Here is a 16,643-nt window from a genome sequence, read left to right as displayed (position 1 = left end):
CCAGATTGCGACAAAAAATCAGAGATTACCCAGAGTCCGGAAAGAGTCAGAGTACCCACTGTCAGAGTACTCAGAGTCTAAAAAGGGTCTCCAGAGTGCGACTAAGTGGACCCTGAGTCCAAAGAGTCCCCAGAGTGTGACAACAAGTCAGAGTACCCATAGTCCAGAAAAAGAGTGCCCAGAGTTCGACAAAAAGTGTCAAAGTCCCCAGAGCCCGAGAATACACTGAGTCCAAATTAAATGTCAGAAAATACCTGGAGTCCAAAACAAAAAAAGTTCCCAGAGTGCAACAAAAAGAGTCGGAGAGTACCCATAGTCGGAGAATATCCAGAGACAATTGTTTCATGCATTTCAAAAGTGTTACAAACAAAAAAAAATTCATAGGAGGAGATCCCTCAGGACACCATCCGTAGTCTCATTAGGAGCATGCCCCGACGTTGTCAGGCATGCGTACAAGCACGTGGGGGCCACACTAACTACTGAGAATCATTTTGAGTTGCTACAATGACATTTTAGCCAAATGGACCAGTGTGCTGCATCATTTTTTCACTTTCATTTTTGGGGTGTCTTTGATTTCCCCCCTCTATAGGGTGATCATTTTCATTTCTATCAAATGATGTGGCATCATTTTGTTACTAATACATCACCCACTTATTATCAGGAAAGATATTCAAGATCATTTTTCCCCCAGTTTAGATCTGATGTGTTTTCGAAGTGTTCCTCTAATTTTTTTGAGCAGTTAATTACCCCTCACAATAATCCCAAACCTAACCCCTGACCCTATTTATCCCTAACCCAAAATCCTAACTTCATTTCAGACTCTCGCGTGATCATGGTCTGAATTCCAAAGGTTCATTTGGCTTACGAAAACTGTGCCTCAACTCCAAATCCAAACTATTCCGACTTTCAGGTTGTTTGACTTGGAAGGTTCTGCTGTAATTTGTTTACCAAAATCCTGTACATCAATTATGGTCATAACATTTTTATTCATGATTTGATGGTTGTGTGCAGGAGTCAGCTGCAATCCTGCATCCATGGAGCAACTGAAGAACAATCGATTTCAGGGAGTATGTAATATTTAATATGGAATAATGTCGTGTAATAATAACGTGAGCTTTGTTGCATGGAGGTGTGTGTAGACTGGTCACATGACCATTCTACACACACAAGTCCTTGTTGCACATGCATGTTCGTGCCAATGCACTGCACTGCCATGGAACCAAATACGCACGCACGCGCACACACACACACACACACACACACACACACACACACACACTAGCTGTCCAGCTGAATGAGCTCTTTGGCTTTTTGCAGGTTGTGATCGACAGCTCCATCTAAGAAATGAATCCAGGTCAGCTCAGATTCGCCGCAGACGTGACTCGACCTGGTTGGGGTGAAGAATGCGGAGGGGCGGGGCAGACGGATGGAGATGAGACAAACAAAGGCAATGATGAAAATTCATTCGAATTTCATAATGGAGCCAAGAGGACAGTAAAAGCGGGAAGCGCCTGGCATATTCCCCGACACCCACAACTTTCTCAAACACGCCCCACTTGGTCGGTTGCACCTGCAGCTCTTTTTTCACTATCAGTCATTGTTAGGCAGTGTTGGGCACACCGCCACTTGCCGCTCAGAATTTTTGTGGCTTCACTACCATAGTTTTTAAAAAGTGCTGTTTCATGGTTGAATACGGCCCATTATAAGTCAAAAATATGCACATTTAAGCACACTGGATGTATTTTCTGCCTAAATTAAGTATTTTCAAGCATAAAAATAGCTAAATGAAGTAAAATACAAATATAAGGCACTCAGAAGATGCATTCAAAGACATTGTGATGATATGTAGTATGCTACACTGCTCACTAGGTGTCAGTAATGTTACTGTAATGCTCAGTGAGATACATAAGCACCAGACTTCACTTCCTGTACGCCGCCCACTCAGCTCCCCGAGCACCAGAACACATTTACAGCAACACACACAAGAATGGGTCTTATTTATGTATGTCTTATTTTCTTTTATTTCTAGTATATTGGATAATCCCAGTGTACAGGTGACTATAAGGGTGTTATTTCATGTCTGGAGGGCTCTATTAATGTTAAAAAAAAAAACATTTTAGAAGGTCGTTAAACAGGTTTTCTATGCTCCAACTACCACAATATTCAATTTGTAAATAAGGAAAACTACTTTGGGGAAATTCACTTATCGTGGTTGGGTCTGGAACCAATTCAACACAATGAACGAGGGATTACTACACTTATTGAAGTGTAGTCATGAAAGTATCAACTTGAGACACAAATTTAAAAAACAGAATTCCCCCCATGGCCACAGCAGGGGGGTTGCCTGATGTGAGCATGTAACAAATGGCGCTCACCTGATGATAGCCAAAATGTTCTTCAACAATGCCGCCAGTTTAGACACCTGCAAACAAAAGCACAGGTTTACTATTGTATCTAACAGTCTTTTGTGGTGTGTTTGTGTGAAGTACTCCCATGTTAAACTGGTTTTAATTCCGTCATTTTTTTTTTCAGGGTGACTTGGAGCCCATCCCAGCTGACTAGGTGAGAGGCGGACAATCCCCCTCGACTAGCCACCAGTCAATCATAGAGTAAAACTGTATGACGTGCTCAGTTATCAAGGTCAGCAACAACACTGTATGTTATATTGTAACAATACACTTTAATAAAGGCTGCAAAAGGTTGATTGACTCATTTCTTGTCAATGCAACCTCGTCTTGATTGTCTGCTTCTCTGTCTAACAAAGCCATTCAATCATTTCTGGCAACATGCTGCCCACAAACTGTTGCTCATGTTTTCCCAGCAGCAAAGGCATGTTATGTTGGTCCTGTGCGTGACATTTAGGCAAGGTAACGCGCTTCATCGTGAAGACAGAATGAGTACCCAGACAGATCTTTAAAAAAAAAAAAAAAAGGGTGGGTGGCTATTTGGTGCATTGATGACATTTTTGGTGCAACGTTTTGGGTGGAGCCTTGCCTGCCTTTTCACTCTGACGGTTTTCTTTTAATTGTTATTTGAAAAAATGACATCTAATTGTTAAGACAACTGGAATACAATTTCTTCATGTAATATGCAGGGTGTCCTTCAAGTCTGGACATACATTATATAAATACGATATATACACATAATACAAAAAAGGGTTAATTTGATAAGTAATTAATTTATTATTTAAAAGAACAATACATATTTTTTTTAAATAAAAAATATATATTAAAAAAGTATAAATTATATAATACATTTCAATTACAAAGAACATATTCATTTAAATTACATGTACAGTATTAAAAACATTTAACAAAATTTACTTTTAACATTTTAATAGAATGATTGTATAACACAATACAGTAATTCATACTTATACTGATAAGTGAATTTCTGCAAAGTAGAATTTCTTATTTATAAATTATCTTCATTGCTAGCATAGAAAACGACCTTCTAAATGAGTTTTTTTTTAACATTATTAGATCCCTCTAGACATGAACCAACACCCGGACAGGAAACAACGTCGGGGGTTCAGAGTTGAGTTTTATTTTTCCATGGGCTACAGCTCCAACAGTAGCCCGTGTTAGGGATTATTGTGCCTGTTGTGAGAGCATTCCAACCTGAAAAAAAAAAAAGTCTGGTGCTTGTGTGTCTAACCCTACATTACTGACACCTAGTGACCAGTGTAGAATACTACACATCATCACATCTTGTGAATGCGCCTTCTGAATGCCTTATGCTGTATCTGTATTTAACTTCACTTAGCCATTTTTATGTTTGAAAATGCTTCATTTAGGCAAATACATACAATTTGCTGAAAGTGTTTTTTTTACTAATAAGAGTAATAAAACTGCACAATTTAATAATATATTTTTGAAAAACCACGATTGAGCAAAGCCATGAAATTCAAGTAGCGAGGGATTATTGTACTTTAAAGAATAAATATTTAATTATTTTATAAATGTATAGAAAATACATAAGTTAAAATAGTACATATCAAAATAAATAAATTAGCAGAAATTAAAAAGAACATACTTAATTATATTACTTACATGTTTTTTTTTTTTTTTTTTAAAAGAATAATTAATAATATGCATTTTTGCCCGTGTCCAGCTTTTAGAGATATCCAAGATTTAATTGCGGGAAAGACGCTTTCCTCAGAATTTTATGACCTAATGATCTAATCTTTATGATCTTTATGATCTAATATTTGCATTCAGTCATGTTCCATTTATTCACTGTGCAAACAACAAGAATCCAGAAGTGATCCCCATACTGTAAATACCTCCGGAATGTGAATGTGTATGCATGAATGTGTGTGTGTGTGTGTGTGTGTGTGTGTGGAGTATATATTTTATTTACGTATACACCCAGTATCTTACATTGTTTTCAACACCGTTGTAGTCCACAGGGGGGTAAAGACAGAGAGCCAGGTCATCAACTCTGACAAGAGCAAACAACAAGAACAACATTTAATGAGAGATTCTTTTTTTCTTCTTTTTTTTTTATCGTGTTATGGTTTAGAGCACACACAAAACAACAGGTTGAAACAAGCCTGTCCTCCTTCAAACACAAACAATACTAACAGCAAAGGCAACAAACCTTTCAAATGTAACATGTTTGATCAAACACATCAGTAAATGTATTTCTACCTTTTAACACCTGCCTGCATCTCTATGCATTTACAGCAAGTAAAGTGTGTTTGTTCCAAGAAACTATATGTGGTGGTATGAGGTGTGGCCTGTGAAACAATTCAGATATGCAGAATCAACTTGCCATCAGTTGTTTGTAATGCACATTACCACCATCTGTAGGACAGTAGTGTTACTTACTACAGTACTGTATGCAATATTCCATGGCTTAGAGATGATGCAATGTGTGTGTATGATTGTGCATACTCAGGGCTGATTTGTTTCACGATGTCCGCCAGGTCGTCAAGCTGGGCCACCTTCTGGGGCGTGCCGGTGTCGCCGTTCCCCTTCACGGCTGACGTCAGCTTCCTCAGGCACGCCGCAGATGCCTTCATCATCCCCTGGCACGCTCCAATCACACGCCGGTCCTTTTCTGACCAATAGGTGTCCCGGTTACCTCGAGGCTGCTCCCCTTCTTCCTCATCATCGAGGACGTCGCCGAACGGGTCGTGTGCCTCGGAAAGCGCCTGGTTTGGGACACAACAAATCTCGGTTCCTGTCATCTTGCATGTCGGTGCACATGTGCGGCAGCCATGTTTGAGCCCTTTGTTAAAAATCATGTGAGCACAAGTGTACCTGTTCAACCTCCTCGATGGCGTCTTTCACAACGCCGCTCTGACTGGAGAGAACCACCAGCACCGCCGCCTTATTGTCTGCAATTTGAATCACAATTATCTTTAATTAGAAGCCGGCATGCTCACAATTAAACTGTAATGGAACATAATTAGCAAGAACGCATATCCACTATATAGCCATACCTCGCCATTTGGTGCTTCAAATCTGGCAGTTTCACTCTATCATGGCTTTTCAAAAATATATGAATTCATAAATCATGCTGTTTTGTGGTTGAATACAGCCTATTATTAGTCAGAAAATATGCATAAGCACATTTGACATATTTTTGGCCTATATGAAGCATTTTCAAGCATAAAAATGGAGTAAAAATGAAAAGTAAAAAAAAAATGAAGTAAAATACAAATATAAGGCATTCAGAAGGCGCATTCAGAGACACTGTGATATGCAGTAATCTACACTGGTCACTAGGTGTCATTTCCACTTTAGTGTTGCATGTTTTCATGGTTACATCAACTTTACATATTGTAATAGCGCACCGAATCCATGACTCCTCGAGCTTTCAATAATCTTTATCCTTAACTCATTCAATACCAAAAACATACATTTTTATAAACCCGTGCACCTGATCCCAACAACGTATTTATATGTCTTTTACGGGAGTTTTTTTGCACCAGAGGCTATAGAGGTGATCATGCAACTCCTCACCAATGGATTAGGCTTGAGAGCATGCACATGCACACACATAGTTCAGTTCCAACTCAGATAGTTCAGTTTCAAATGTGAAAATTGTAAATAGTGGTGATAATGGTGATATATTTGTAAATAGTTATTTTGATGTAAAAAAAAAAAAAAAAAAAAAAAAAAGTGTGTTGTTTATGTTACCGTAAAGCACCGTGTATAAACCGCACTTTTTTTTCCACCTCTAAGAAGCAAAAAATCGGGGTGCGGTTTATACACGATGACAGGTCTGTGACCAGACTCGGACTGAAAAATTATAACAGACAACGCTTCTACAACGCTTCAGCGGAAGATCACTCGTACTACAAGCCCGGTCACACCGCCTGAACTTTGCTGTAGCGTTCCTGGAGCGGTGAAAAAAACTAATCACCACTCGTTCACCACCGTTTAACAGAAGTTGGACCCCGTTAAGGCAACGCCGTATCTGCTCGGCCACCGCTGATGGTCCCTCCTACCGCTCCGAAAGTTTTGAGCTGCACAAAATATTACGAGCGGCCAATTTTCCATCAAAGTTCATCACCGCTCCAACAACGCCCAGTCAAAGTTTGGCGCCGCTAGACGCAAGTTCGTGGACGCTTGGGTCCGCTAGGCCAGAATTTGGCTATAAATACAGGGAGAAATTGACCAGAAGCGCATTTGGGAAGCCGTCTGTGGGTCAGACAGTTGCTTTGACTTTAGCGCTCTCTGCTGTACAGTTGCTGAAAATGCTTGTGTATGCTTGAATAAACGTTGGAGTTTATTCAAATTCACACTGAAGCAATGCAGCATTATGTAATTCCATAGCAGATGAATTGATGGACGGCAGATTTCTCCTTTCTTCTTCTTCTTTTTGAAATTGCTTAGTACCTTTATGCATGTTGATTTGAGATGAAAGAGTTGGCAAGCATTTATGAACTAAATTTTTTTTTCCCCCGCCGTGAGCCTGAAAATGGGGGTGCGGCTAATACACGGGTGCGGTTTATACACGGTGCTTTACGGTAATTATTTAGATATTTCAGCTGTCACAAAAGCAAAAAAATATTTGGATCAAAGTAAAAGTTATGCTTGAAATGTACTGCATCTCTTCACAAAAAGCTGGTTTTCTGCCTTTTCTAGTCGGAAACTGATATTTTCCTGAAACTTACCTATGTTCTACTGCTGATTACTAAAGAACGTACAAAGGTAGAAACAAACGTTTTTTCTGCTGAAAGACGGGAATCTAATCTTTCTTTTGGTAGGTTCCATGTTTGTATAGCCATAGAACACAATATTCTGTGTGCCTTGAAAGATCAGTCAAAATCGTCTGTACTGAAGGGGTTGTCTTTTGAAAAATGGCTGGGATTGAATGAGTTAATGATGGTCCCGACAGTCGAGTGGCCAACATTGGTGGGCGTGTCTCCTCTCTCTGAGCTTTTTATGATGTTCATTTTCACTTCCATGGCGGCGGCTTTCCTTTTCTTTGGCACACTGCCACTTGGGAGACATAATGACATGTAAAAAGTTACAGGGGACCAACTGTGCTTTTCCTCTTTTCTGACCTATAAATGTTGTCACAATGTTGTATTCTCGTGTTATTCTCGAAACAATGAGGTTTGCGCATTTTCAAGTGAGCCTTAAAAGCAGTTTTGCACGGCTCTGCACACTGTGTTTTACAGTTGTTTTTTTTTAACGAGTTCCATTGACATCAATGCAAGCCGGACTTCCTTATATGGGCATGCCCAGCACGCCCGCTGTACTTCGCTCTGTTCACGGTGTTGGCACGTCAAGTAATGGCTCCCAGGAAATGCCTAAAGAGGCAAGCATCAGGCAGAAGTGGTTGGAGTTGCTGATTCCCGGCCAGCAAGAGAAAAATATGCTTCTCTGTCAACGGCATTTCACACGGGACTGTTTTGTGAACATGGGCCAATATGAAGCTGGACTATCTGCCAAAATGTTGCTGAAGTCCGACGCCTTTCCAACGTTACTTGGTCATGTTGAAGAGTCACAAGAACAAGCCGTAAGTAACAATTTGTCAGTGTCCTAACTGTGTTTATTTTGTGTAAGTAATCAGACAAAAGGGGTTCGGCAGCTGTCCGGAAGTCTCCGGGAGCGCTTGGGAGTGTGACCAATCACAGCAGAGTGGGCTCGGCGGGTGGAGTAAATTACACTCCACCCGCCTGTTTGGGCGGGAGGCAGGAAACCCAAAGAAACACTGCAGGAAGAGGTCTGGAAGATCTAGAAAGTTTTCTGTGCGGGTTATCATGTGTAGCTGCTCTATAGGAGTCCACAACTCTGTAATACAAAGGTCTGAAAATTTGTATAACAGGTCCCCTAACATGCATCGTTGTGCCACGCGTCATTTTTTTTTTCTTCCGCCAGTGCGTGCTGTAACTACTTCCCGAGGGAGTCTCGTGTTTTTGGACCGAAATGACGTTTTTAGTGAACTTATGGTGACCACGAAACGTAACGGGTACTAACCTTGAGGCAACAGGGAAAAGTGATCACAAGCTGACCACACACTTCCTGTGGAGGTCAACTGCTCCTGGGTCAGACTGTTCAGGAGGAGGGCGGAGAAATGAAAGGTGAACACATGGGAAAGTAATGCACTGAGACAGTGGTTCTCAACTGTTGTGTCAGGACCCAAGAGTGGGTCACAGAATCATTCTGGATTGGTCACAGACAGCAAGTCAAAAACAACATTAAATTATGTAATGTACAACTGAGGTCTGACTTATTTTGCAGTAAAATTGAGCAATATCTTAGTCATATTCCTCTTTGGTATATGTACATTGCACAGTTATAAGTTAAGTATCTGATTTTGTGGTCTTTTTGATATTTAATTTGACTTTATGCATTATTTGTATGCATGCAGTTCTTCCTCATTTCCTTGACAAAATGCCTTAATAAATTCCTCTAAAATGCAATATAAATAAATAAACAATATAAATAAATAAACAAATGAAGGCATAAATAAATAGACATAAAATAAAAATGGCTTAAAAATGTAAACAATATTTTAAATAAATAAAAAATAAAAGTGACTTAAATAAAAGTGTAAAAGAATAATAAAAATAAAAATGAGTAAAAACTTTAAAAATTAATACAAATAAAAATGATTTAAATAAAAGCATAAAAAATAAAAATACAAAATCACTGAAATAAAGTGTAAAAAAATTCAAATAAAAGTCTAAAAAATAAAAAAAATAAAAATGACTTGAATCAAAGTCTAAAAAAATAATAAAAATGACTTAAATAAGTGTAAAAAATAATAATTAATAAAAATAAAAATAACTTAAAATTAACGTGTAAAAAAAACAAAAAATTATGAATGATTGAAATAAGTGTAAAAAAATAATACAAATAAATACAAATAAAAATGCCTTAAATCAAAGTGTAAAAATAATAAAAAAGAAAATGACTTAAAAGTGTAAAAAAATGATAAAAACTAGTAAAAATAAAAGTGGGTCTCGATTCAATGACCATTAGAAAATGTGGGTCCCAGGTTGAGAACATTTGAGAACTCCTGCTCTAAGACAAGGGTGTCCAAACTTTTTTTCTCCAAGGGCCGCATACAAAAAAATATATATCTCATTAATCAGCAATCATTTTAATTTTGAGAATATGGGCCAATGGCCAATGAAACTTTTAAAATCATAAGTTTAAACCACTTTGGACACCCCAGCCGTAAGATATCAAACGTTCTTCACTTGGCGTGTGTACCTCTGTAGCGGTGAGCTTAGGATGACCTCTAGCAGCTGTGCGGTCCCCTCCAGGACATCGACAGTGGCGTCTCGGACTTGCTTCCGCAGATTTACGCCTGAGATGCAGACAAGAGGCGAACACGATGAAGGCTGGAGATGTTCATGGGTATTTTTTAGAGTCATGCTAGCTGAGCATAGCTACCGCAAAGCCATCAAAAATATGACAGGACACTTAACGGTACAGTCACCCTCCATGTAGTTAGGCATGTTGTTGATGGTTTATGGATGCTGTGTATAGTAGTTCTGACCGCAAAGGCCTCACATAGTCCAACCTGGAGGTGATGGTGGTTACCTTGGCTCTTAGGAAGCCAGTAATAAACTGTGGAAAGGCTCAGAACACTCTTAAGGATGGACTCGGCCAGCCTCTCTCCATCCTGCAGGACAAGAAACAAACAGCGTCACATTTGCTCTCACATCAGTGCCACGTCCCGTATCTCCAAAAATTCTGCAGAGACCTGTGGTGACGGCAGCGGCGGCTTGGAGAAGGCCAGGCTGACTTTGGTGGCTTCCTGAGACACCACCTTCACCGCCTGGTCTGCAGGCACACATTAAAATTGCAATATCCATGTTAGTGCACTTGCCAATACTTGAAGAAACCATATTACAATCATCCTTCATTTATCACGGTTAATTGGTTACAGACCACACCGCGATTCAGTATTAATAAATGGAACGTTTTCGTGGTTAGAACATAGAAAACCTGTTTAGAACTTTCTAAACACAATCTTTACCATAATTAGAGCCCTGGAGACAAGAAATAACACCCCTGAAGTCACCTTTACACTCCTATTATTCTTTGTTGACACCACATTGTTCAACTGTAACGCCCAGTCTACGGGATCACAGCAGGGACACGAGACAGCCATGGCTATAACTACTAGCAAGCTAACAAGATAGCCTCCGATTTATTAACAGTATTCTAAACTTAAGAAATGGTTGAAAACAGAGTGGGAAGAAGAACAAAGAAGACAAAAACTTACCACTTCCACACGGACTGAGAGGAGAACTTCTTTTCACTCTATCATGTCGGACTGACTCCAAGCAGTGTTATGGTAATCTAATGTCATGTCTCAATAATTACTGATGCCCAGTGACCAGAATACTACATAAACCTTTGTCTTTTACTAATATATATTAATTATAATACATACATTTTTGAAAACCGTGATATTATGAGGGACAACTGTGTAATTGAAGCAAACATTTCATGGACCTTGAATTTTAAAGTAAAGGGTTTAAATGTATTCGATTTTGGCTTATTTTTTTAAGACTACGTGGACAACATACATGACAGTAAAAAGATACTGAAACGTGACAAACTATACTCAACTCAAAGTGTCCCAAAAGGAGGAGAGGTTGAAGTCTCCGTCAGACTCATTGGCCTCTCCATCTGAGACAGAAACATTTACGTCACACATTTATAAACAAAAAACATTTAGGCCTCAGTGGAAGAACTTTCCCTTTTTTCCTCCCGTTCTTTCATCCTTCATCTCAGCAAAACATTTTGGACAATTTGTACCATCGCAGCAATAATGAGTGGCTGTGTTTCCGTTCCCGCACTTCCGTGCTTGTATTATTTTTAAATGTGTATACTATGAAAAAAAAACATAGCCCCTGAGCAATTCGTAGATTCTGACTATGTAGTGCTGTCCCAAATCAATTACTGTCGTTGCACACTTACCGGAAATGACGACTGCAATATTTATCCACTTACTCATTGTGAATTGTAACTCCTCGAGTTTAGAGTCCCTTCATATAGAGTCCCATCTACGTATATGGAGGGACTCTACTCGAGTTAATCCCTCCCCTTTCGGTACTTAGCCCATTTGGGGTAAGGTAAATGCGACATCCGTTTTCTGACGTATTTTTCACTTAAACGTACATATGCACTGAAAAATGCTTAGTGTAAACATGGAAGTGGGCATATTGAAACACACCCAAGAGTTGGTTTGTTTTACCCAGCGTCAATATGGCGGCTACATGTTTAAAAATACTTGATGTCATGCAGTGCCCGGATGTTCCGCTTCGTCTATGCTTTGGAACATGTAATATTTGTATTTCCCTTCAATTAATGTCTTAAATTTAGAAGTATTGTCATTAAAAGCTCGTGTAGGGGAAACTTATATTAATACACTACGACTCAGAAGTTTGTCAAACAAGCGGACGTTTAACAGCTGTTAGCAGTGACGTCATAAAACACCGCAACCGCCCGGTAAGTACAATAATCTGATTATTTCGTTAGCTAGCTAGCTAGCGGGTCTACCGTAAAACATTAGGAGAGGCTGGCAAACAGGCACTGGATGAATGCTAACCATGCTAATGTTAGCATTTTAGCTCGGCGTGACGCTAGCACGTGTCTAGCTGATCGAGTGCGTCGTCACACTGACCTTTCACCCGAGCTGTGATGCACTGGATGGTGTTAAGCAGGTTGCGCAATGCCACACAAACATCTTCAGTGGAGTTGTCTACGCTCATGTTGACAAAGTTTCCAGTTCCACCACTCAGACCAGAGTGTGCCTGTTGTGGAACTAAAGACGTGCTGCATGTTTACCAGGGGACGACTGAGGGTGAGGTAACGAGGGACGTTGGGAAGTTTTAGCTTTATGTTTTTTAGCGACATCTTGTGGTTTGTGTAAACACTGCCTCAAAATGAGAAACACTTACAGGTTTGGTCATCTTTTATTTGAACGTTATTTATACATGCTACTCATATCCCACAACATAAGGCACACAATCGAAAGAGATTCAATCCAAGAGCTGCATACTGTCTCACAAGGGTGTCTAAAGTGCTACCCGGCGGCCATTTGTGGCCCACAGCTTTTTTTTTTTTTTTTTGGCCGGAGGCACAGTCTACATTCTACCAATACAATTAAAGAGGAACACTAGAGTTGAAAGTGTTGGCCAGATGGTATTTATTGTAAAAAATAAATGTAATATTGTATCTTGTATCGTGATACTGTATTTTTGATGTATTCATTTTCAGTTTTTTGTAGTCTTTAACAGACTCTCATTACCTGGACTGCAGCAAGGCGGCGAGTCAAGGAAAGTGGAGCTCATGTGGAGCAGTCTCGGATTTTCACAATAAAATGACCCACCAGCAATAAGTTTAGTTCTAGGACTCCATCCTGAATTCAGTCATTTGGGTCAGATTTGGCCCGTCGGCCGCCAGTTGACATTTCATGGTGTAATGTAACCACAAAAAGTTGAAATGTTAGAACTAATAACACTAATAATAGTAATAGCTATAATATGCTTTGTCACCTATATAATAAAGCTGACATGCAGGCTGTTTTTTATTTAAATATATACAGTCAAGTCTCGGTTTTGGACCACCCTAGTTTTCATATGATTGTTGTCAGTTGTCATCGAAAATTGTCCCCCAAATTTTTCCTTGTTTTTTGATACACTGTCTCGGTTTTAAACAGAAACACTATTGAATTCAATCTCAACAGAATGTGCAATAATCTCTCGTTCATTGCAGTTAACTGGTTCCAGACTTGACCGTTATAAGTGAATTTCCGACAAGCAGGATTCCTTATTTATAAATCAAATATTTTTGTACAGTCCAGAAACCTGTTTGCGACCTTCTACGTAAGATTTTTAATATTATTTAAGCCCTCTAGACATTAAATAACAGCCCTATAGTCACCTTTACATTGCAGATTTTGGCAAAACAATTGAAAGTGTCAACCTTTTCCACAGTCACCATAAAGTAAACACACAAGGGCAGCAGCACCGCTACTGTGAGTGTCAGCCAAGGATGCAGCAGTTTTAGAGATGAAGCTGAGAGTGGCGCTTTTCATCACAAAAATGTGAGTCTATTGAGACTTTATCTAGCTCAAGTAGTCAGAGAATTTTCTCATATTCACACTTGTTTGTAGATGATAAACATTAATATTTCAAATAGTTTTTTGGGGGGGTATATAAACATGACTGTAACTAACAACTTAAGCTGACAGATAACTGTAATACATTTCAAAAGCAGGAAAGGATGTGGAGGGCCCCAGTGACTACGTTTGCCTTGGGCCCCCAAATGACTAAATACACCCCTATCTGAATGCTGTTTTTAACATTATTAGAGCCCCTAGACATGAACTAGCACTCCTATAGTCACCTTTACGATGTAATTATCCAATATAGTAGGCATCATAAGAGAAAGTAAGCCATTTAAGACACAAATAAGACTCATGCTCGTGTGTGTTTCTGTAAAAGTGTTTCTGTGCTAGGAGAACTGGGGGAGGACAGGATGTGACGTCGAGGTTTCAGAGTTGAGTTTACCTAGGCGTGGGTTACATCCGCAACAGCCCGTGGTAGGGATTATCGTGCCTATGAAATAAATCTAACCTGCAATAAAAGCCTACTGTTCCGGCGTTCAAGACGATGCTTGTGTGTTTTACCCAACGTTACAATAACATTACAGACACCTAGTGACCAGTGTTGAGTTCTAGCTCAATCACAACATCTTTGAATGCATGTACTGAATGCCTTTATATTTGCATTTTGATTCATTTATACACTTTCATACTTGAAAGCAAAAAATACATACAATTCGCTTAAACGTGGATTATTTTTTACTAATAATAGGCCATATTCAACCGTGATACAGCATGATTTAGTACTGTACTTTTGGAAAAACATGATAGAGTGAAGCCGTGAAATTCAAAGTGGCAAGGGATGACTGAAAAATGAATTTTTTGTACATACAGTATTTGGGTGTCTGTAACAGATTAATTGGATTTACATTATTTACGATTGGGAAAAATTGCCTCGGTTTTCATACGTTTCGGTTTTTGTCTGACCTTTTGGAACAATTCATCACGAAAACCGAGGTTCCACTGTGTAATGTCTGAGCATATCTGCATGGCTTGGTTTTAGCCTGTTCAAAAATGACAGCTCTCACCATGTCGCCCGCATCCTTTGAGTTTTCAGTATGATATCCTCGGTGGAAAAGGTTTGGACACCCCTGCTGTATATAATATTGTGCCTTGACAAGAATAATAATTAGAATGTGTTTATGAAGCCAGGAGGTCCTCGTTAGCATAAAAGTTGTGACAATGTTTCATCTTGTCTCGCTGCAGTCTCTTCATCACCTCGCTTTCATCTCCATCACTTCCTCCCACTCACCCCCCTCACCTTCCATTAGTCTATTTTAGAACTCACAAGTTCTCTCACCTCTTTTTCTCCCTTCCTCTCCAGCTCCCTCTCTCAGGTGTGATCTGCGTGGGGAGTGTGTGCAGTGTCTAGACGACAGATTATACTGAATAATGAGGTGGGGGTTGGAGGGGCGCACAAGGAGGGGGAGGAGAGGAAAGAGGGAGACGCCGATTGGATGAGGGGAAAAATGCTGGAGGAGATGCAAGAAGCAACGAACGAAAAGGAAAGACGGCTAAAGACATGACGACGACAACAAAATGATGGAAGCGGAAAAAAAAGAATGTGTACACTTAACCCCCCAAATATTTATATCCATGTGTATTTCATGATATATACAGTATGTACATGTCATAGACAGTCGTCCCTCGCCACTTGGCGCGTCAAATTTCACCGTGTCACTCTGTCATCGTTTTTGAAAATCTAACAATGGCTAAATGAAGTAAAATACAAATATATACGTCATTGAGAAGACACATTCAAAGATGTGATGTGTAGTATTCCATACTGGTCACTAGGTGTCAGTAATGTTACATTGACGAGACAATATCCACCACAGGAAGTACCAGAAAAGGAAGTACCAGAACAGGAAGTAAAAAAAAAACAAGGAACTCTCCCATTGCTAACATATGTGAGTCTATGTTATGTCTTTTTCATGTCTTCTACAGTATGTCTTATTTCTATTATTGAATAATAGAAGCGTAAAGGTGACTATGGGGTGTTATTTCATGTCTAGAGGGTTCTAATAATGTTAAAAAGTGTATTTAGAAGTCATAAAAAGGTTTCTATGCTAATACTATGAAAATATTCCATTTATAAATAAGGAAATTCACTTCTCGCAGTCGGGTGTGGAACCAATTAACCGCGATAAATGATACTCTGATGAATTGTACTCTGATAAACGGGTGGGGGGGGGCAAGGAGCTAATTGGCTGGACACAAGAGGATGGGGGTGGGGCCTAAGGCAGAGCCTAACAGACCCAAAAGAGGGTGTACACACACACACTTTGTTTGGGAACCTATCCCCGCGATAAACGAGGGAACACTGCAACTGAGACAGCCTTTAAAATATCTACTTTTCACACTATTTTTTAATCCTGGTTTAAGCCCCAAAAATAGCCAAGATGGCGACTATTGAGGGTGTTTCATTTTGAGCGCAACGTTCGGGTACCGACAGTGCACTGCATTATGCCGTACTTCTGGGTGTGAACATGCTTATGCACTCAAAGGGCTTAGTGTAAGTACTCAAGTCCGCCAATTGAGACGCGGCCACGCATACACACTTAAAAGCTGGCAAAACTGGAATGTTTCGTAATTTTATATTAATACTTGTCCTGCTTATTTAGCATCAGGCAGGAAATAAACAACCAGTTTCATCATTTACCTTGGTCTGGATTGATTTAAGCCACGCCCTGGCAAAGTCTGTCCAAAAGACAAAATGACTGTGGATTTGACAGTTGTTTGTTGCTATGGGAACTGGAGGGTTTTATTTTCTTGTAGATCATTTCTGTAACAAAAAAATGAAGATTTGTGCAATACTTTTCAGAAAGAGGAAGTTGAATAGCCCACAATGTGAATGTGGAATTACATGCATACCCTGGTAGCACGAGGCACACGCACGCACACACACATTGTGTAAAAGCCTGTGTGACTGATAGGGTTTCCTAACACAGAAGATCAGTGTGTGTGTGTGTATGTCTGGGTTAATTACTCATCGCCAAGCTCTCTCTCACACACACACACACGCACACACGCACGATAATAGGCTT

The 16,643-nt window shown here is 39.6% G+C and overlaps 1 protein-coding gene across 1 annotated transcript; it reads right to left on the bottom strand.

Moving 5' to 3' along the window:
- Positions 1 to 821: 821 nt before the first annotated feature.
- ccndbp1 (cyclin D-type binding-protein 1) lies at positions 822 to 12,302 on the bottom strand. The gene is made up of 11 exons (XM_054785748.1): positions 12,112 to 12,302; positions 11,055 to 11,114; positions 10,180 to 10,259; positions 10,017 to 10,098; positions 9,684 to 9,780; positions 8,442 to 8,515; positions 5,268 to 5,344; positions 4,899 to 5,158; positions 4,383 to 4,443; positions 2,376 to 2,422; positions 822 to 1,387 (listed from the first exon to the last, which is right to left on the bottom strand). Exons 1-11 carry the CDS (start codon positions 12,197 to 12,199, stop codon positions 1,279 to 1,281), a joined length of 1,035 nt encoding a protein of 344 aa, XP_054641723.1. The 5' UTR covers positions 12,200 to 12,302; the 3' UTR covers positions 822 to 1,278.
- Between the last annotated feature and the right edge of the window lie 4,341 nt (positions 12,303 to 16,643).

The sequence above is a fragment of the Dunckerocampus dactyliophorus genome, chromosome 8, assembly GCF_027744805.1.
Source record: "Dunckerocampus dactyliophorus isolate RoL2022-P2 chromosome 8, RoL_Ddac_1.1, whole genome shotgun sequence".
Classification (NCBI taxonomy): domain Eukaryota; kingdom Metazoa; phylum Chordata; class Actinopteri; order Syngnathiformes; family Syngnathidae; genus Dunckerocampus; species Dunckerocampus dactyliophorus.
The sequence above is the reverse complement of the archived record's forward strand: the minus strand, read 5'-3'. Positions and strand labels throughout refer to the sequence as shown.

Excerpts from the sequence above, each read along its gene's own strand:
- ccndbp1 (XM_054785748.1), bottom strand. The coding sequence starts at position 12,199 with ATGAGCGTAGACAACTCCACTGAAGATGTTTGTGTGGCATTGCGCAAC. Across the intron at positions 11,115-12,111 it reads CATCACAGCTCGGGTGAAAG|ATGGAGAGGCCAATGAGTCT; the intron begins GTCAGTGTGACG and ends TTTCTGTCTCAG. Across the intron at positions 2,423-4,382 it reads ACAACGGTGTTGAAAACAAT|GTGTCTAAACTGGCGGCATT; the intron begins GTAAGATACTGG and ends TTTTGTTTGCAG.